General features: G+C 38.1%; 1 protein-coding gene across 6 annotated transcripts in view; it reads left to right on the plus strand.

The window, feature by feature from the left end:
* The window catches only part of ldb2a (LIM domain binding 2a), an 84796-nt gene that overhangs the window by 5488 nt on the left and 55976 nt on the right, over nt 1-23332 (plus strand). For all 6 annotated transcript variants that reach the window (XM_017039530.2, XM_017039532.2, XM_008326622.3 and 3 more), the window contains exon 2: nt 14056-14158. In XM_017039530.2, the coding sequence (XP_016895019.1) occupies nt 14056-14158 (103 nt within the window). The remainder of the gene's footprint in view (nt 1-14055; nt 14159-23332) is intronic.

The following is a 23332-nucleotide window of genomic DNA, read 5'->3' on the forward strand; positions in this document are numbered from 1 at the left end:
GTATGTGGGCAGCTTCGTTGAGGAAAGCAGATGATTTGTGAGGGAATTTGACACTTAAGCGTATGCAAATGAGGCGAGGGATTAACATTCATAGGAGGAGCTAGGTCGACCTCAGCCGGCGTAAGGCCATTAGCATAGACGGCATTAATATTCAGCTGCAAAGGGGGAGGGGGGGGGGGCGAGGGGGCATGCAATCACACTGAAAGTAACACTACAACACAATACAGCGGTTTGAAACAGAAGGAAAACAAATGCATTTTAATGAATGTGCCTTTTTGTTATCTCCAAGGCTGCGTATCTCCAAAGCTCAGTCCTGCGGCTGGCTGCTGCTCTAATGATCAACAGTCCCTCCGCCGATTGACAGGCAATCATTACCGGTGATTGGCGCTGCCATTGATTGAGGCCCTGTGTCTTTTGCACACACTCGTTAGCCGCGCTCTTATTATTTAAATGGGCCTGAGCCACGGGCCTGCGTCAGGTACTGGAAAAACTGGAGTGTTCATTACGGCAAAAATCTCTTGTTCCTGTCAGGGGCAAAGTGGAGCTGTTCCCATCAGCACTACATGTCAGATTGACATGAATAGGCTTATGATGTAGAGGTCAAGTTGGCACAGAGCCGCACGGTTCACAGAGAGAGGGATTAAAGATCCACCAGCAAGGCACAGATAGCACGGCAGATTTTTAACCCACACTCGATCTGAACGTCACTTAACAGGCATTACAAAGAGAAAATACTTAATATTCCTGTCATAAAGTAACCAGATCATTATGGTCTGAACAATGTTGGAATAATGTTCACGGCTACAGCCGTGGTTCGGTTCTAACCAACTAAAGTGAGGAGAAGTCTTAAGTTTATTTGCACAGAGTTGTACTGAACTGCAGAGGAGACTGAATTTCTTAAATAATTATCTTTAAAACTGTAGTTTTTGGTTTGAAATACTTTATACTACTGTCAATCGAAAGCCTTTAATTAGAGAGCAACTAAACTGTCTTGGTTTCTTGAAGAAAATGAAAATGATGTGCCATTAATGTACATTTATCATTTGGGAAATAAAATGCATGACCATGTAACACCCATGATTGGCCCTTTGGCCTGAACTTTGACCTTACAACATGATGCATATTATAAATTTTAATAAATAGTAGACACATTACATCTCCTCCTCCTACGTGAACTGTGACTGTATGACATGAGTTCACAACGCTCACCATTCATCCAGACTGATGAAACAACAGTGCCACTGACTTTAGTCTGACTAAAAACAGACATGAGCTGTAGATCATCAGTACTTGCAGTCCATTGTAATGAATACACAAAACTTTTTCTAATGTAATTTCATAAAGCTCTCATTCAGTCAAATGACTGTAACACAGACACTTCCTTTTCACCACTCAAAATAAGTTATATTAATAAGGACAGAGCAACATGAGTCTCAGTGTTTTAGTTTTTTTATAGCTTTTTATGTTTATTTTTTCTTTAAAAATATTCTCACAATAAAAAAATAACTTCATAAAGATGTATAGCAGTGCATTAGGAGAGATGAACACACAGTCAGAGTAAGATACACCTCAACAGAACATAATTAAGGAGAACAGTGGGAGATGTTTAGATAATCCCATTATTTTTCAGACAGGAAAACAGTTTTGTCTTTTGTGCGTAGTGATGGAAGCCGCTCAGGTCACAGGAGCCAGAGTGAAAAAGAAGCCTTTCTTCAGTAACAATGTCTTTAAAGTGACTGAAGTGATATATTTTTATCAGGAATATTTCAAATTACATTACACAGGCCAAACAGTGACAGTATCCAACTGTGTGCTATCTGCAGAAATCTTGCAGATATATTGTGTACTGTGTACTGTAGTTTTAGAGTGACTTTCAGGACCAACTGTTCCTGTGTTGGTACTTGAGACGATAATAAATGCACTGTGTTTTACAGCATGTATGTAGTTGAAAACAAAACAAAAAAAATAGTGTTGTATTAAAATACAAAGATCATCCATCTCCATTTGGCCAATTCATACAAAATTGTCATGCACTTTAGTTTGGTAAATTGTGGAATGTAAAAAAAGGTACACATTAGCCAGAAATTGTAAATAAATCATGCAAAAATGTATAAAAAAATGGTTTAAATACATTTCCAAGTCAATAAAGGAATATATATATATATACCTATATACAGTCTAAGACCTACATATATTATAGCCAAATTACTAAAAATGTTAAATAAAGGTAAATAAAGAGTAAAAAAAAAGTTAATTAATTTAGTTAATGACCTAAAAAACATACTAAAACTAAAATAACAAAATGGTAAAACTCAACCAAATCAAATTCAAACTGTCACTGTGGCGACCCCTAATGATTGGGTCTTTTAATTAGATTCAATTTGGAGGCCAACACATTCTTCACAGCTATAATAAGGAAATATTCTTTTCTCTTGGTGAACCATAAAATATTTCTTTAAAAATATTTCTTAATTGGCCCCTAGGGGGCCAGACTAAGTTAACTCTGTGGTAAATTTACCAGCTATAAACAGGTCTACAAGTCCAAGAACATCAGTAAAAAGCCTATGCATAATTAAAGCGTATCAACGAGTACGTACAGGAAAACGAACCTCAAAAACCTCAAAATAAACCTCAGAGACTTATAGATGACAGAAAAAGACAAAACTGTATTAAAAAGACAAACGGTGTCTCAGGAGACAGACATTGTGTAGTACCACAGCGGGGTGCGGGGAGGCGGGTGGGGCAGGACCATAAATCAAAGCTGGAGCACAAGGATGTCAGCACATCTGACTGGTCGAAGCAGAGCAACAACAAAACCAAGCTGCATCAGAACACTTTAAAAGTCACCTCATGTGTATTGCTCTATTTGGAGTGTTAAAAATGATTTGGACCATTGTTTAAAAGCCAAAGTGTATGCGTATACGTATGTTATTTTATGCAGATGATGATGAACAGTAAAAATAGCATAATATTCCACCAAACTAGCCCTACTGTCCCATAAAACTGACTTTGTGTGGGTTTGGACATGACCTTATCCTAAATGTAGTCACATATTGTGTCTTTTACAATAGTCCCATTGTCACTACACTGGTCAGGAACATGGAGTTTTTTTGGGATGTTTCCAAAGTGATGAAGAAAGAACTTTTGGTCAGACAACGAGCGTCAGTCACATCCAGCAGGATGCTCGGACAATAGACCCACCTTTTTCCTGGCCCTATCCCACGGTTCCTTCCAGGCTGCACGGAATCTCTCAGATAACAGAGAGGAGAGACAGAAGTGCTGTCCGCCTGTGTCCTGCTGTTCTGTTCTGTGTTCTCTTCCCCTGATGTCCTACCACAGTCCTCAAACAAAGCGGTCACAACTTTGATCAGCGCATCTGTCGTACATTTTTATTTATTTATTTTTTAGTCATTTGGTACTTTGCTATTTGTTTATTAATTAGATGACACAGCAGATCGACAGTTGAGACCTAAGTGGCTTTTATCATCGGAAAGTCGATGCTGGTGGTTCCACTCCCCCGTCACTGCCGTAAACTCTCTGGCTCCACATGTTGTCACAAAAGATTGACAATTACATTATCGGGGAATGTTATGACTTTATTGCAATACAATTGGCCAATAGTAGTAGTATTTTTTGTTTTTAAATGTTCTTTTTAATTGAGTCCAACTTTTTGCTGTTTACTCTTTGACTTTTAGTTAGCTTTTTAAGCAGTTAGTAAACATTTAAGACTGAACCTCAACCTTTGTTCTGTCTGATTATCTGCAGATATTCACAGTGCCCTCAGTGGCAAAGGAAAACATCAATAGTGTGTTCTACAGTAGCCTGGATGGACATTTCTACTCTTACCAACGGTGTGAAGTATACCTGGTTTTTGTAGCTCCTTCTATTTTATACCAGTATTTTTTTGATATTTAAGATACATTTTGTTCCTGAGCTTGTACTACAGTTATTTTGACCTTGGTTTGTTATTTAGTGACATTACTTTAAGTTTCTGCTTGGTAAAAAAAAAAAAAGTGGTCATGCTGTAGCCTTTACAAGTAAACAGTCTTCCTCCGCAAATCCATGACTTAAATAATGCTTTTGTTGTGAAATATTTACAGCGAGTGAAGAACTCTCTCTTGGTGGATCTTCACAGAGGCTCTTTTTTTTCGTAGTATTTCATCACTGAGCAGGAAATAAAGTGCAGTGGTGAATACAGTGGAGACGAGGATTGTTCACTCCACTTCTGATTATTCACACCAGGGGTCTTCCTCCGCTCGGTGCCAGTTTCTGATTGTTTCATCATTTTCCTAATCAGCTGTTTCAGTGCCATGTGGTTTCCTGTTTTAACTTTGAGATAAACTTAATTCAATTAGTCAAACAGTGCTGTGGATACAGAACATCAACAGTCTGTATGGACTGTTGTTAGTTATTTATATTTGTAATTCAGTTTGGTCGAGGGAATTACCATATCCTGCGCGCATGGCAATGAACTCAGCAGGCTTCAGTAAACCACAAGCCTCTGGCAAAATGAAACATCTACCATATACAGTATAGTCATCAGGCGTTGGCTTCACTGAGAAAGACAGTGAATGCTTTCATTCCTGGGCTCCATCCGTCTCTTATTAACAAATGAAGAAGTGAGGATTTCTCATAATTATTACAGTTCATGCTCTCGCTTGGCATGATTACTTATTCAAAAGCTTCACACTTACTATAAGTCCCACTTGATGCATGACAAACTAGTCAGTAATATAAACACAAGTGCAGTAGTTAGTGGTCATCATTTGAATCTGTCACTTCAGGTTTGTACATTTCTTTACCTGATGATCCCTCATCGACATTAACACTGAAGGTTTTGCTGATGAACAGGTACTACTAAGTCCAGGTCTGATCTGGAAACCCTCTAGTTGTTAGACAATGCAATCCCTATTGAGTCGCAGCCACCCCCTGAGGTTCAGCTACTCTTTTGAGAACAATGGCTTTGCTAAGGCTGACAGCGGGAAAGTTGCTAAGATTTTCAGTTTAGTTCAGGCCAGCTGTGATTGGACAGTTTGGAGATGAAGTCAGGAAGAGAAGGTTAAGATGGCTGGGATGTGAAGAGACATAGTTGATGGATTGGTCAAGTTAGATTCTTCTAGATACTCAAAGACTTAAATCATGTAATTTTGATCAAAATAAGCACAGTAGTGTGGAAGGTTTTGGCAATGCTGGTAGAATTTGGTTAAAGACCTTTTTCTTTATTATTCGTTAAAACGTCAGTAATCTTTTCTATTTCTCACTTTATATTTAAGGATTTTGTTTTACCGTATTGACTGTTGCTGTCACTTAATGATCTGCCCTGTTCCTTTCATCTAAAGTACGGTAATTGACTTTTTTTGTTCCCATATTGAAAAGCTTTTCAGCTCTAGAAAAGACTATGTGTGATGTTTACTCAGCTATAATAAAAATATGCTTATATTGATTCAAGTAAGAAATTCTGGATTGTAAGTACAGGGATGCAGGCTAAATTGTGAAATCTCTCTGTCTTCAAATTAATATGCAGCTTGGTACTTATTTCCCTATAGGGGACAGATTCAATATTAGTATAAAAATAGTTTTATGTTACGGACCATAACACGTTTGTTTGAATCCTAACCACCATAGGCACCTGAAAACATTTGAAAACAAAGTTAGCCTACTGTTAGGCAAAATGTGAAACTAATGGTTAGGTCAAAGAAAGAAGTTGGTTTAAAGTAAGCAAACAATTTAAAACAAACAAACAAACAAAAAAAAGAACACAAAAGAGAATAACTTGACTTTTAAAATGTGTAAACATATGACCTCTCTATTGTCGCCCTGATGTCAGCTGGGATCGACTCCAGCTCCTCTTTCGAGCCCCAACAGACAAATGGTTGGAGATAAATGAATGCATGAAGAAGGACACTAAAGTAGAAAGGATGAAAACAAGCGCTCTGACCAGTAAATGTGTGTCATCCCAGCTTGATAAATGACCTCATCACAACTTATCCAAATTGTTGTTGACTCTGGCTCACTTGTCAGTGTCAGTGTAGATCTTGATCAAGGGCACTTCAGCGCAGCAGTGATGTGTTAGTGCCGTTGTTGGAATCGTTCCTGCAGCCCTGCTCTGGGTGGAAGCCAGCATTATTTAATGCACACTGCAGTCTCTGGTTTTTTTTTATGCATGTTTGTATGTGTTCTCTTTGACCTTAACCCTACACTAGAGCAGGAATACCAGCCTCTGCTGTACAGTAACGTGTGGTGCTGGTAGAAAAGGAGAGACAGAAATTAGGAACTGCACCTCAGTCAGTTGGCACACGTGCAGTCAAATATGGGAACTCCTTCACTGTCTTCATTTAGTGGGGGAAACTTAAGCTTTTGTGAACGTGCTTCGGCTACTGAATGGTAATGTTGTTGGTTTTTTTTTTTTTTTTTGCTTCTTCAGCTGCGTTCATTTTTCTTTATTTGCATAATGCTTGGCTGGTGCCTGTGCTGTGGTGAATACGGGAACATGTTAAGTTGCATTACACAATAACACACATGCAGTAAGACCCAGGAGAGTTAAAACCCCTGGGTTGATGTGAGACATTAGTGTACACACACTTCCCCATGATTTAGGTAGCTTCATCCAGGTAGTTTTCATGGAGTAGTTGCTGTGATTTGTCATCCTAAACACTCTATTATAGATGCAGTACCCTGAGGGTACAGTTTGTGTAAGGAACTACCTGGCTGGGAAAATTTATTTGGCGTAGGATTTGTGCTTCGCACCTTGTCCATTTTACAATGTCATCCTTGGTCGAACTGGACGGTTTTGAAGCTCATGTCACGTATGTTGATGGTTCCATGCCTGTGTTAGCCTGTGTGGAAGTAAAGTTGTACTGCACAATAGCATAAGCACTGTGCTTCTTCATCACATAACAGTGAAAGTACTCTTTCTTACATGTTTTTCTTACATGTTTCCAGAAGCCACACAACAGCAAAAATGTGCAATTTGCACCCAGTTTCATCACAGATTATCCAAATAATGCACATAAAATACAAGGCATTATTTGTCAGTCATTCTCAACCTTAAACACGTTATTTAAATCTGCCCTCACTGAAAAACATTTACAAAACACAACAGTTTTTAATCTTAAATTAAAAATTCATTATGGAACATCAGAATGTTGAATGTTTTTTGTGAATTTCATCTAATTGGTGATATCATATTTATTTATGCTAAGTGCTAAGATTCAGTGAATGGGACAATTCTATTTCTATTATCAACCATTCAAATCATTTATTGTCATGCTGATTCTTTCCATTCACATTTCTGCCACAGTCCCACACATTTGAATCTTGACTCGCTAGCAGAAATGTATAATTCGGTCAGAGCTCTGACTGAAATATGTTACACATCAATGGCCTTCATCTTACAATAAAAACACAAGCCACCTTTGTGAAGCATCTTTGCAAAATTGTACAGCTTTTTCTTCTTGTTAAGCTCTTCTGCTCTCTCTCATAACCTGACCCTTTGAATCCTTGACAACACTGAAACTTCCTTGGCCCACCAGCAAGCCCGGCCAATGGCTATTCAGGAACTAAATGGGGCTCCAGACTTTGGTAGTTCTCCAAGGTCAGGCCCTAGACACGCCTACACCCTTTGAGGCTTTTTTACTACAAGAGGCTGGAAGAAGCTGAGGAGAAAAAAAAAATACAGACGTTAACCTGCTGGAAAAATGTTGTAGTTGATGTTGAACATTTGTGATGGATGGATAAGAAGATGGTGTTATGGTGGGATATGGTTATTCATCGTGTACTTATTACACCTCCTATATAGTCAAGTTTATACTGAGTTTGTATTACTAATACAATGGAAGCAGATTAGGGTTTCTATTGAAACTTCTCTTGTTGCTCTCTTAGCTAAAACATATAGACACAAATATATTTAAAAAAAAATTCTATTTACGAGATACAATATCGGTCCAATCAGAAGTAGCTTAAATGATAGCAAAAATGCCTTAATAAAATTAAAAAACAAGACAAAATATTCACTTAAAATTCATAAATTGAGCTATTGAAAGTCGAAGCTAGCCAGAAATATTGTCACAACAGGTGGCACAGTTAGCCTGGAAAAAAATCCCAAAATGTCCCTAGGGCTGAACTGATTTAAACAAAAAAAGTTAATTTCCTACCTTGATCATTGGCCATAAAAAATTAATTCAATGAAAGAAGATGGCGTCACATGGACTCGTTTATGCCATCTTAATCCTCCTCAGTTTTGGATTCATTTATTAATAGGATAAAGTGATGGGGTAAGACTAGAAATGTATCACATATCTACAGGATACGTAGGAGTGCTGAGCAATATTTTATTCCTTTTTTTTCTGAAATTAAGAACTGAACTAAAATGATGTTTTTTTTACACATTTCAGTTGCCATGTTGTGTCTTCTGTGTGCACATCCTGCATGGACAATTCTATATGCGAGGACTTAACCCCTCAGCTCTGTTGCTATTTACTCTCAATCCTCCTCAAGCTGTCCCTCCAATCCTTTAGAATTCCTTAAATCCCCCGTGCCTGGTCGAGGCTGGTGATTTGTGGTCAGCTACTCAGCAATTGACACATTGATAAATCCCCCTTCGATGGGCCGCGATCCGTTTGAATCGATGGGGACCTATCTGTGGACGGCCTTTTTGCGACTGAGATCATGTCTCAGGTCCTACTCGGCTCCTTCAGAGTTGGCCTGATTTGTAGCGTTTGACAACAGACACTGTCACGCCATGTGGTTCGTCAGAGAGTCTGTGGTTGTAATTGAAGAGCATAGCGTCTTCTGTCAGTGCCGCGGCAGAAAAACGGATGGCAGACAGTGACAGAGAGAGGGCGGTGGATGTAAAGAAAGACAGGCAGAGATAAAACAAAGAAAGGCTGATAAGATGCAGAATTCTGTCATTTACAATTTGATAACCTGCTCCAAAGGCAGTGTAAAAGTGGAGCTTCTAGCATCTGCTGCTGCTGTGGTTTAAGGATTTAGTTTGCCTCTGGTAAAGTGCGTCTGGAAGGGTCCAAAATATTCATACTGTCCAGGCTTTAGCTCTCCTGCAGCCGGTCTGTCTTTCATCCAGTTTCTCCTCTGTCCTCAGATCCAGGCCAAACTGGCTGGTTCATGGCTCAGGCTCAGGCTCAGCAACAGTCGAGCTTCACAACATTGGCAGGAAGCTGCTGCTGAAAAAGCGCCTGTTTGAAGGAATGATGGTCACTATTTGACTGAGTAAAATATTCCTGGGATTTGACGCAGGCATGTCAAACTTCTGGCACAGCAACCACTCATTATAACCCACTGTGTTGTCTGCAGCCAGGGGAGTCTTTACTTATTACATTATTATTCTTAACAATTATACTTTGTTTATTTTTTTGTCATGACACAGAAACAGTTTTTTGCTGATGTGATAATTATGGTAGTGAATCTTCATCATCACTCTGCCTAACTTTTAAGGTAGTTGTGCATTATTTGAACTGCATTACTGCCACCTATTGGGTCTACGGTAGGACCACGAGATGAGTTTAATGTGTTCAATAACAGCACTCGTTTGTCAATTGTATTTTCCCCATTAAAAATAACTAAAAACGAATTTATTCGCATCAGCCCCCCAGAAATATTCTACTAATTAATTAAATAAAAATTCTACCCATCTAAACTTAAAAAACTTAAAAAACTTAAAAAACTTAAAAAACTTAAACTTAAAAAATATTAATTTTTGTTATAAAAATAGGTAAAATAAGCAAGGGACAGAGTCAAGTGGAAAAATGGACCTAACTCGTACTATGAGGAAAATCTTGTAATAGTTGCTTGCTCGTAACTTTGAAAACTCGTATTTCGGGGAGCTCGTATCTGTATACAATTAGTTTTAACATCCACCCAAAATATTTTGGCAGAATGAAAAATGAATCAAACAAAGGGAAGCATCACTGTGTATGAAACATAGTAAATGAATCAAACAAAGGGAAGCATCACAGGAACAGAAATTACAGGGAATTGATATCTGTATGTTTTTAGAATATTCCGATACCCTTCACCATGAGGTTCACATGCTAATACTTGGTCTTGAACCGATGACCACCATCGCAGTTTTTTGTGAGTCAAAGTCACTGTATTAACCAAATTTGAAGGTTTTCTCTTGAGGCTTTTGGAGGACATGTCACATTGAAAAATATGGAATGGACAGCTGAATCTAAATCTCCCTGGTGCCTGTCACCAGCCTTTGGATTTGTTGCCTCTGTCAAAACAAAGAATACAACCAGCCCTTTTATTGAATTTGGGCAACGTCTTCTTTTAAGGTGCGGGAAACAAAACAGCATTATTCACCTGAAAGCCTCTCCTGAACTGTGCTGGTTTAAAAAAAAACAAAAAAAACAGAGGAAGTTGTGGGATTTCTTCAATAAGCAGGAGTCTCTACTTTGACATAAACTTCAGAGATTTAAGGCTGAAGATAAATATTTCAAGTGCTGTCATCCTGAGGGCAGCCATCGCTCTCTTTTATAGACTCTGCTATTCATTAAGACTCTCTCACTGTTTTAATGAAAAGTGTTTTACTTAAGCTCCCACTTCTATGTTTTACAGAAACACGTCTCCTTTAGAAAAAAAAAATCCAGTTTTCAGAAAAGTGTAAGTTAAACTCTCCCTCACAGGGAGCAGCTTCATTTCTACCATTCCACTGTCTGTTCTCTGTTACGTTCACTTTTACATTTATTGTCAACTTATTCCTCCCTCTCGCTGCTTTTACAGGACTTGTTTCCAGGCATTTTAGTTCAGTGGAGCACTTTGTTATTTCTGATCTAACCCCATTGGATTTCATTTTCTCATTCTTCTGATTGTTGACTTGCGTCTGAGACACAAAAGTGTGTGTACGCCACCTTGTGTGGAGCTGACAGTGAGGTGTCCATTGTCCTGTCTCCATTAGATCTGCTCAGCACAGCGGCCACACAACCACATATTATAAGGTGCAGTCTGTATCTCTGCTCGAAAGCCCTCCGTCCAGACTGATGGAAGCTGAAAATAACAAACAAGTTACCGTGTTGAGTTGAGGAATTGCGACAATAAATCAGGCCCACGCAGTTTAAGAATGGTTAGTGCCTTTGCCTTACAGCAGGAAGATCCTTGCTGGTAACCGATGATCTTTCTGTGTGAGGTTTGGAACCTTAGCATGGGTTTTCTCTGGTTTTGGTTCCTTCAGTCTGAAACCATGCAAATGAAATGAATCCTCTACAAAAATAACTGCAAAGAATGACTATCATAAATCACTAATTCAATTAAATCAGATGTTATAGTTTTGGATGCTTGTCTCTTCAAAATGTAAACCAAGTGCAAAACGATTGCCCTGGGATCAAACCAGCAACTACATTTAAAGTTTAGAAAAGAAATGGGAGCCTTGGGTAGAACCATTAGTTTATAGTCTAATCATATGCTTCTAGAAATTGATGATTTAATTTATCCCTCCATGCGAAGCTGGAGTCAGTCCCAGCAAAGCAATACTCAATACTATCATACGTATACATATAATAAATACTTCTTCATTTTTTTAATTATTTTTTTAAATTTTACTCATACCAGCAGCAGTGCATCCGGAAACGGAAAGTTTTAATAAAATTATTCATGAAAATTCTTAAATGTGTAGATTCAGTATATGTGAGTAAACTTTTCCTCCTTTGTATTTGACTAATTATTCCGGGCCTGTTCATCACATGAGCTGCTGTGATTAACATGACTGATTAGTGTTTTAATAATAATAGCTCTATTGTGGAAGTTGACTCAGTGGAGCAGGTCACACCAGCCGCTGTGTGTGTGTATGTGTGTGTATGTGTGTTGTGGCAGAGCATCTTCTTCACCCTTCACTGGACTGTCAATCCCCCCGAGTCCCCGCCCCTGAGGAGTACTGGATTATGAGTGGAACTCAATCTGAATACAGAGCAGCTCAGACGTCAGTCTCCGACTCTGTCTGTCTCTGGGTCTGTCTGTGTCACTGTCTTATCTCTGTCTCTTTGAGATAAACGTATTCTCATGAAGCTGATACCACACATGTGCTGCTGGCTGTTCACACCTGCTGCTTCTTACAAGCCTTTCACACACACACACACACACACACACACACACTGCAGGACCACTGAAGCCTGCCATCCTCAGTGGACAGCAGGTCAGCCACGTGTTTCACCGTCATTTTTTACTGTTACATATAACACATTGATTCCAGCAGGGATGTTTTATTTCGACGTCGTGCTGACAGGTCATTTTAACCACGGCTGTGTATCAAGAACATGTAAAACACACAAACACAGGGTTATCACAACTAAGGTTTGACATCAGTTAATGGATTTAGGCTAACTCTTATTCATAATTTCATTTAAGCCTAGCTAATTTAGAGCTAATATTAAGCTGGAAATCCATAAGAAAAAACCTCTAGTTAAACAAGATGAAAGATTAATTTTGGCTTTTTTTTCAAATGTGAAATTGATGCCAAGAGTACAGCGTCATTTCATTCTGGTGGTCCAGCTTCAGTGGCTCTGTGACCAGCTGACCTCCACACTAACTCATGATCACCTATTGATTACTTAGGGGAAAGAAGGTCCAGGTTCAGGTCAATCTCCTTTTTTGTGCCCCAGACTCATTGTGTGTGAGACACATTGACCTGTGGGGGCGCTCCGGTCTCCGCTCATTGGTTTTGACTCTCCACGATGGTGACAACACTAATTGTCAACATGTGGGAAGAGCGCGGCCTCCTTTGGGCCAGCGCTGAGAGAAAGTGTCATAACGTGTCAGAGGGAATTAGCATCAGTGGTTGGTGGAAGTGGAGAGGGCAGGGGGCAGAGGAGAGGGGTCAGACATGATGAGGGGTATTAGTGAGGTAGGAGGGAGAGAGAAGGTGGGGGTCTTATTGACCTGCGACAATTACATGATAATGTGATTGACAAGATCAGCCGCTGCTGTGACTGACAGTTAATCGATTAAAGCCGAATTAAAACAGAGAAATTCACAGACAGCTTCTAGTTTCTATTGTCTTCCTTGGAATTTCAATTGACACGTTTGTTTTCTAGCTGAACGTTGGCATTTGGGGATTTCCTCATTTGGTGTTAAGAAAATAGTTCTGAGAAGCATTTATTAATATTTGATTGGCAAATCAAAGAACCGTGTACTTAAGAAAAACATTGACGGGACGCTGAAAATAAAGGTTTTTAATCTAATCATGTTCTATATTATCACCTATCACTTGGTACAGTATCGTCTCTACAACTTTTTTAAGGGTTTACTTTCTAATTTCTGTCAATCAAACTGTTAGGTTAACACTATTTAATTGGTATTTTAGACAATTGTATAAAAGTATATGTGTAAATAATAGGTAGAATGCTACTTTGCTGTAATACAGTGTCATTTAAGGATTCTTCTTTAATATGAACCGGCTAACTTCATCCAGCTAATCAGCTATTTTTGCATCATTTGAGTTCATTTTCAGCTAATCTAGGCTTTATTATAGGCTATCTAATTTGTGTTTATAGGATTTTTATTGGGAATTATAGGTTTATAAGATTCAGGTTAAGAGGAGACTACTGTCAAAAATCAATGTCAGACCAACATTTCCTGAAGAGTTGGACAAAAACATGTAAATATGTGAAAAATATAATCCCTTGAAATGTTTTTTAAAAAACAGAAATGTGTGCTGGACAACACAAAACCTAAAGCTCATACATATCAAAAACAACAAGACTCCTTTTTTTAATCTTGTAACATAAAATGTCACGCATGCTCACGTCATACTGTATGTGTCATATCTTAGGGATCAGTATTGGATTCATGTAAATACATAACAGCGTGAGAGCAACAACCAGCATAAAGGAAATGTATCGGATTATTAAATAAGCTGGAAAGCTGAAAATGTTTTTTATTAAACCAAAAAAACAAACCTTGGTTCCCGTGACATGTACAGATCCGTGGATCTGCTGAAGAAATGAAGTTGATTATCTTCATGCAAACCAGATGAACAGCAGGGTTAAATTCTGGGTTTGTCTTCTCCACTTTGACCTTTGATTGTTTCTGTTCCTCTGGCAGGAAAGTGACAGTTTGTGGTGGGACGCGTTCGCTACAGAGTTCTTCGAGGAGGACGCCACACTCACGCTATCCTTCTGCCTTGAAGATGGACCAAAGAGATACAGTAAGACTCCAGTCTACCACGTACAAACGTTTGAATAGTAGAATCATATTAGTGATATAATTCAAACCAAATTAGTGTTTAAACCCTTTACTTTGATTTAATGCTCATTTTAAAGCACATATGAACAGAATTTCTTTCTGTGCTCAAATCATCTGGTTCACTGAGCAAGTGAACTCTAGACTTACACAGTCTGTGTTTAGCTCTCTTTGGGCTAACTATTAGATATCAGCTGACATACGCTAACTTGTAGCTACTTCTTTGCCTTCATTTTGGATCACTCAAGCTAATATTGGTGACAAATAAATACAGTACTAGAAGTATTTACATTGTTGTGCTTCTACTGCCAGCCAATCACTGTTGTCATGTGAAGGTTGTGACTGTGAAAATCTTCATTTTTTAGTTACATTTTAAACTGTGAGATTGTTGTCATGCATTTGACATCTGACCGTCATAACGCTTTTTAAAAAATTGTGCCATCTGCTCAATTTTTTCATGCAAGCATCATTCTGATAAAACAGAGAAAGGAAAGGTACTTCTTTCTGCCTCGAACCTGCGCAGTAATGTTTAGTGTATAGGTCCAAGAATTCATTTGACAGCCCTAAAATCAAAGGTGTTAAATCTTTAAGTCAAGGTAAGATTTACCTGTAAAGTGTCTTCACTGCTGAGGCGCCGTCAGTGTGGGAAAATTCTCATCTCTGTTTCTCTTAACAATAGTTTCCTGTGTGTTTGTGATTACTCTAAACTGTTGCAGCATCACTCACAACTAGTTGTTTTGTTTAAATGTCACGGTGGTCCTCTGTGGTGGTCTGTGCTCTGAGAAGACAGATCTAAATTTAAACCAATGAAGGAAAAAAATCAAAATGATCAGTTACTGTATGTTAGTACTCAGACTATCAGGGCTGTGGTACGGGATATTACAGTTACAGTTGGAGGGAGGCGCAAGACAATTTTCGGCCAATTGTTCCAAACTCTAGCGTATCCTTAAGCAATTGCCTGAGCAGCTACATTTTAGCAGCATTTTCTGTTACTCCTTTTTAGCCACTTTGCTCAATTTTCTTTTTTTTTTTTAATTTCTTTTGATTTTGTTTTCTTTTGAATCATGATAAGGTATGTGTTTTTAAACGTATGATGTCCTATGGTGTGCATTTTCTGTGGACTTTGAACCCCAAAAACAGTCTGCAGCATCCAGTGACACATTACTGGCTGTTATTGGGTTTGTGATATTGTTCTTTTAATCTCATCTGCATAGACTCATGTTTTTGATATCTGACACATATTGAACATCACACAGAGATAGATAAGGACCTCAGTGCCTGGAAATAAGCAGATATAAGTCGTCTGTCTGTCTCTTCATTTATGTATTTGGTCGTGCGTCACTGGTTGTGATTCAGCCCAATCGAAAAAGGTGGAAGAGAAAAAGGAAGAAATGTAATGGATGGAAGAGAGAGGAGAGTTAGTGAAGGATTGTTGTGGAGCCCAGGCCTAGGTTTGCTTTTCAAATGTAAAAATAAAAATCCCTGGTGGTGTAGAGACGCTAACCTTGTTCCCCCGGGAACGGGAGGCTTAACACCATGGCGATGATGACTCACCATTAGTCGTGAGCCTTCCACAGTTCACATTCAGGTACTTAGAGATTTTTTTTTGGTTAATTGCTTATATACATATTAAGAGTTTAGAGATTGCTGTACCACAAATCTAGAGTGCAGTGATACCGAAAATGTTGTTCTAACATAGAGTTACACTTTCTCTTTTTCTATTGCACAAAAGCATTGTTCCAGCTCTGGATTATACATCCTTTCCCTTATCATAGGGCCTTTGACTTTTTTAAATTATTATTATTATTATTATTTATTTATTTATTAGTTTATTTATTTGTTTGTTTCTTTGTTTGTTTATTCATTTATTTGAGTGACCTGACTCTGAAATAATCTTTACTTGCTTCAGCTCTGGGGTAAAATAAAAGCTCAGAGATACAGTATGGAGTTATCGCCATGCAGGAAATGTCGCAGACCAGTGGAGACGTGGGAGTGTTTTAGCTGTGGCTAAAAAGAAGCCAGATGTTGGAGAGCTGCTGCAAACAAAAGGTCACAGCACTGGAATATGTCTTTTCACAGAAGATAGAACGTTTCAATTAAGTTTCCGGCTGTTATCGATTACAGCTGTAAAACCTCAGACTAAATTAAAGATTTGTAATTATTATTTGGGTTATTATTATTATTATTATTTTGGGGTGTTTTTGTAAATCTTTGAGTCAGTGACATTTGCCTTAAAATCAGAATATTTGCATTTATAACAAGATAATAAAAACACTTTTATTTGTAATTTAAAGGCAGTGGTCAGTGACAGACAAGACCAGACATATTTAATATATAATACTACTTGGTAATAAATTAATTATAAAATAAACAAATAATGACAATAATAAAAAAATAATAAGAACGTAAAGCACTGACAGTATTTAAGAAATAATCCTTATCCTTATAGTGTAAATACATACATTGTAACTTAATTAAAATAAGCCTGACAACAAGCTAAGAGACAGCTAATAAGTTTGCCCTAAAATGTATTTTTAATAATTATTTTCTCAATCATTCAAGTGCTATAAATGTTGTATACAGAACTTATATTAGACAGAAATGTTAGTAAATACTGGGGACTTTTTAGTGCTGAACATATAGCAATGATGCGGTCTCCAATGAAATTACGGCAGCATTTGGCCCTCTGCCTACTTGAATTTAAGCCCCCTGATTTATGGTAACTCGCAAAATTAAGGGATCATCTTTTGGAAAATAAATTAAAATTTTAAATATATATATATATATATTTTTTTGTTTTGTTTTGTTTTTTGGTGTTTGAATGTGTGAATCTTCAAACTGTCCAATCTTATAGTTCAGAGATAGCAGACCTGACAATGACTCAGCTGATTCAGCTCCCCGATGATCTGACAGCAGTTTTTACCTGCTGTCAGATCACGTCCCCACAAGTGTTTCGCCCAGGGAGAGAGACACACGAGCCCAAATCTTGTGTTTTTCCTTAATTCTAAAGCAGACATGTATGACAAACAAAAACCAGTTAAAAACATGGCATCAGCCTCTTCCCCCGACAGATTGCATTACTCCTCATATCGCCGTGTTCTTTCACAGATGTGAAGAACAGTGAATGTGAGCCGTGAGATTATTTTCAGTCTCAAATGTCATAATATTTTATAGCGTCGTTGAAAATTGTTATTAAAGTCTCCTACTGTCATGACGGTATATTGCTGTGATGAAAATTGAACATTTTCAAAGTGCACATGGTACCGTGTAGTTCAGGAGTTTGTTTCCATATCTCGATGTATATAATATTAAAAAAAAGCCTTATATTGTTTTTACTCCACTTAATAAATTCAGAAACTCTGACGTCATTGCCTAATTATGCGGCCGATCGCTGTGGCTTCAACGTTCACCCTTACTACCTTGTCTGGCTTTGCAATCTATGAGGCAAGTGATGAAAGCGTCGCCCCGTGATGCAATCAAAGAGCAAGGCTCGTTTCAGAAGTAGTTCAAACAAGAGAGAGGGAAGTGTTTAGTGCTGCTGCTCCAAGGGCCAAAATGCGAGAAGGGATTCATAACACATTTACATTTCATCTAGTTACTCTTGCACCGCGGCACGCAATAATTGCAGTGATAAAATGACCACTGCTTCTAATCTTTAAGCAAGCATGAGGGCATAATGAGGAGGATGAAAACAGGGGGAAACTACTTTAATATGTGTCTGAGGAATGAAGTGAACTCGGCCGAGTAGTGAGGTAAAGTCTAACCAGGAACTCACTAGGATCTGGGCAATAACAGTCAAATTATCATCGTTATTATTATGGAAAAAATTGTCAAAAAACGGCTCCGTTTAAATCTTTTACTCTTATATATATACACGTATGTATATCAACAGTATAATATGTAATATTAGAGGTTTAGTTGGTGTGAATGTGATTTCTAATACTCTTTAATCTACTTTAATGCTAACAAAGGCTTTTTATTCATACTTTATGTCAAAGACAGATTTATTTAGATATCGGGCTTGAATAAAGGTCATTGTTGTAATTAAGGTTACAGCTTTTTGTTAGTGAGTGATGGGACATTTGTTACCTCAGTTGGGTTTATGTAATAAATAAACTGTTGTCCGTTATTTGTGCGCGTAACTGACGTATAATCAAGGTCACTTTAGTCCTTTCATCGACTTTACTACTACAGTACCTTCAAAAGACAACCAAACCTGTACCGGGGTTCTTCTGAACACGAATGTTGACACCTGACCATTATCTGCTGTGGGTCATTCATCTTAAAGATATTTGAGGCTGAGCTCTAGGCTTTCTCTCTCTTTCCCCATGAGATAGATAGATAGATAGATAGATAGATAGATAGATAGATAGATAGATAGATAGATAGATAGATAGATTTATAGATAGGTCTTTATTAATCCCTTGTGAGTTCCCTATTAGCCATTACTTTATTTTCTTTGTTATATTGTTCCTAATCTTACACCCGTTCGTTGACAACTGTTGACTCTTGGCGTCTATTTTTATTTGCTGAAGACGGAAAGTAAGAATGGCACAGCTGCTTGACAACAGTTTGACTCAGGTCAGAGAGAGAAAAAAAGTATCAAACTACGCTCTCTCTGACGCACATGTATGCACTGTAAATAAACCTGGGTGTGCACACGCTTTTGAAATAAAAAAAAGGAACAGGGATTGTGATGGAACCTGACCCTAAAAATAATTATCAGTCCTGAGGCAGAGCTCCTGTATAGCAGCGCGACAGGGCATTGAGGGAGGAAGGAGAAGAGATAAAGGACAGAAAACAGAACACTTGCTATTGGAGGAACAGGCAAGAGCAAAAACATGTGGAAGCTGAGCAGCATTAATCATAGAGTCTACAGTCTGGGCAGATAAATACCTCCAATCTCAGCCTCATAGCTGTTTAATGGAAGGTACAGGTGTCAGCTCACAGTTTGTCTGTTTGCAAAAATATATACAAATGTTGACATTTTGTAATGCATGTGTCACTGAATAAAATGTTGTCAAAAGGATGAAAAGCGAGTCGACAACACACCCATAAGCAGCAGTTTACTTCGACATTTTATTATTAATTGTCTTACGTTTCTTTCTGCCTTCAACCAGTTTTCCATGGGCAATGAGCTGCAACTTAATCAGAAGAACTCATTATTAGGGTTTACTATTAGTTTAGTGCTGAGCACTGCTCTGCGCAGCCACAGAGGCATTCATTTGGCTTTAGTAAATCTCCAAAAAATGTCTTTTATTTCTTATTTCTTAATTTCAAGTCTGGTAACAAACCATTGCTACCTTCAGACACCTTTGTCATATTTGTCTGCCCGGGAGCACCCAATTACCCTGGGGGCAATTTATTTTCTATCCATAACTAATGGGCAAAAGTCAATCTTTATTTAAGTTTGGCCTCTAGTGGCCTCTGCTGTGTCATGAATGTATTTATCTAAAATGAACATATGTAAGTATTAATGTATTTACCTGGACTCAGCAGGTATTTATGGATTAGTTATGTTATGGATTATGCGTTCATCATCTTTAACGATCTTAAAGATCAGTGTGGGTTTCATATCTTTACAGTGATTACAGCCACTCTCGACTCACCCTGGTGTTAAACACAGTGTTCTTCGTCTGCATACATAATCGTCGTGGTGTTTACCAACAGAGGGTTCACGCAGTATCTTCGCGAAAGAACCCGAATGGAGGTCTGTGATGGAAGGATACGTCTACAGCGCTGTGATCTGACTCCTCGTCTGTTGAATAAAATATTGACAACTGAGGGATGGGAAGGGCTTGTTGGAAGAGTGGATGCATTATTGAATCGGGTGGTGGTAGGATAGGGAAAATCAAGAGGTGGAGTCCCAGAAGAAGGTGCGGGAGTGGTGCAGCGTTAGTTCGTCTTTCTGATTCATGGTTTCAAGCCCATTTGGTTCTGAGTTTGTTTTCCCTCCGTACAACAGTGCTGTATATGTGAATGTGCATGTCTTAGTGAAGGTGCACCAGGGTGGACGAAGAGTTGAAGGTTGTCTCAGGAGGAGGGTGGTGGAGAGGGTGGGAGGTGCAGTGGGGGGCGTGGGGGGAGGGTTAGGATTGGGAGGTGGAGGGAGCTGGTCTGTGGAGCTGCTTTACAGAGAGATGGATAGGAGGGTTTGAAGGTGTGGAGCGCTTGATTGGCAGCCGGGATGATGCGGCCCTGGCTCAGCTGCAGCGCTGAGACGTAGGCTGCTGCTGATTGACAGTCAAGCCGAGCCCGGGAAACCTGTGCGCTGGATCGCCACAAAGAGTAACAGAGGAGAAGGAAAAAGGGAGAGAAATAGAAATTATAGATTTAAACTAAAAAAGCCCAAAGTCTCAGCTGGGCACTGGGTAGTTCAACACTGCCATCTGTTGTAGACTCTGCAGTATGGTGTGTTTTTTCTTTCTGCACTTTTTCTCAGGTGATGTTGTGTTAATCAAGCATGTGCCTGTTTGTCTGGATGAGAACAGAACAGAGAGATGGTGGAGATAATTGTAATTACACTAATATTAATTGTAGTAATAATAATTATTATTATTATAAATGCTTAGAGTAAAGGATGTAGATTAAAGCTTTAGAGTATCAACAGTAAATCATATATTTATGCATATGCTTTCTGAGGTACCAAGAAAACAAACAGCGTATGCACAAAAAAAAGACTGTTTTTCTTCTTCATTATGCAGATGTATTTAAATGTCGGACATATTTTAACAGTGGACTCAATGAGTTAAGTCTATGTGCAAATAGACTGCGTACTATTGGAACATGACTCAGTTTTTCTAACATTACCTGACATTGTATGGAGGTTCATAGTTTTAATCAACTTTACTAAAAAAAATAAAAAAAATAAAAGATGGTTCTTTCAAAATGGCTCCACAATTTAATGGGGGTCTTGCAGAAAATGTTTAGGAACCTCTAGTTCCAGGAGAGAGTTCTCAGTCTTTCACCTGCTTTCTTCAAGAAGTGTGAATAAACATAACACGGTCAGACGGGCTGATAATTGCAGCTTTGTTTTCTTTAGCAATTTTCTTTAAAATTAATCTCACTTTTGCTCAAGGATGTTGGTTTCATGTTTCCTTACCCTGTGCTTTGCGACCTTGCACAGCGGCCTCAGATCCTGAATGAGTAGAGCGCAGTTGTAAATAGCAGCTTTGTAAAACCGGCAGCTTATAGAGTTTGATGACTCTGACAGTCCAAGGTGCTCGTTGCAGTCTTTGCTAACACAAAAACGTCTTTGTCTGTTTCTTTACTAAGTTTTGACCCGTAAGTTCACATGGGAATTTTTTTTTAGTTTCTCAAACCTCTGTCTTTTTGCTTGGTTGGCGTTCTAACCATTAGTGCCCGCTCCTGCAGCTCGGCGGTCTCCTCCTGCAGATATCCTGAACACTCCCACTAGCAGCAGTACTTTCTGCTAGAGTCCTGTCTGCACCATCCTGCTGGGAAGGAATAAGAAGAATGTAGAGCTTACTTTTTTCAAAAAAAAAAAAAAAAGAAAAAGAAAAAAAGACATGCCAGGACAATTACAATTTTGTCTCAGGATAGAGAGTGGAAAACAGACCTATATATGCATTTCAATTCAAATGGTGAAACTTTAAATGTTAAGTTTTAATTATTTTGAACTCTTTGTGGGGTTGGACTTGTGTTTTTGTAGCTCAGGGATTGGAGCAGCACAGCCACAGTTCCCCTGAACTCAGCAGGTGCAGAGATCACGATGATCTTTTTTTTTTGTATTAATATATCCAGTAAAAAATATGCTTAGCCAGCATTGGGGATTTAAGGGAGCACAGGTTAATATAAAACAGTACCTGAGAGGATCACTTATATTTTGAAATTATATTACAAAAAATCATAAACAAAGAACTCAGTTTTCATGCAGATAATACATAGCAGTAAATAAGCACAACTTTATATATTAAAAAGGGAAAGTTTTTATTTTTGAATGTAAATTAAAATAAAGACATAATGCCACTAAAAACTCTACAGGAAAAAAAAAATATTACAGGAAAGTTAAAGGAGCAAATGTTTTTAGAAACCCTAATCTTTTAACTCTTTATCCAAAGTTTTAACATTAGATTTAAATATGTATAAAAACACTGAGGATCTAAAAAAAAAAATCTATAGTTTTGAGTTGTAAGAAAGTCATGGAATAGATCCAGTTAGTTGATCTGGGTTTTATTCTGTATTTTTTTTTTTTCCTTTTCCTTAAAAACTATCAGAGTAACTGAGTTGTCAGGGTTAATCCTACTATTGTAACCTCTTGTCTCATTCATATATTTTAAGTGCATCCCTCATCAATTATTCAGTTTTTTTTTTTGTTTAATTTCTTGTACAGTACATTAAACAATTTAGGATGATGAATATTTCAAAAGATCAACTTCCTCTTATACATTGGTTTATGAAGTCTCCACTATCTCTGACTCTCTGTGCCCTGAGTGGACAACGATTTTTAAAGTTGCACCAACGATACTCTAATGGAAAATAAAATGGCAAAAAGCCAAAAATAACAGTAAAATATCATGTAGTTGAATTTAAGACAAAGCATGAGTTGAAGGAAAAGACTGTGTAGCATATAAAATGGCTCTCTTCTCTTAGATATGTTAGACAATCCTCTGTATTTACACAGTCTAAATTTTATGACACAACAGGAAACATGAGCAGTTTTTTTGTGCAGGATCTCTCCAGAAAATGGCAATGCCCCAGCATGAAATCAAAACATATTAAGGCTTAGTCAGATCTAAATATGATTTCGTGCTCAAATTTCAATTTTCTGAACTCTCCATTTTTCTCCATAAAATTCAAACATCATTAAACACATTCAAGGTCAGTTTCCCATTTCTTCCTGCAAGCAGAGTTAGAGTAAGAGTCGAGGACCAGAGGTAAACAGAGGTGCAGGTGAAACAGAGGTGACGCTGTTTGCTTTTCGACATCCTGACTCCATCCATTAAGAACGCCAACGTACTGAATGTTTATTTGTTGTGCAAGTAGTTGTCTTTTTAGATTCTTTTCTTTTTTCTTTTCTGAAGCATTCATGAAAGTCATGCACTTTCACAACCTGCAGCCTCTTAAATGAAGCACTGGATTGGAATCTGCAGTAACCAGTAAACTACATTATATATAT

Source organism: Cynoglossus semilaevis, chromosome 15 (assembly GCF_000523025.1).
Source record: "Cynoglossus semilaevis isolate Cse_v1.0 chromosome 15, Cse_v1.0, whole genome shotgun sequence".
In the NCBI taxonomy this organism is placed as follows: Eukaryota; Metazoa; Chordata; class Actinopteri; order Pleuronectiformes; family Cynoglossidae; genus Cynoglossus; species Cynoglossus semilaevis.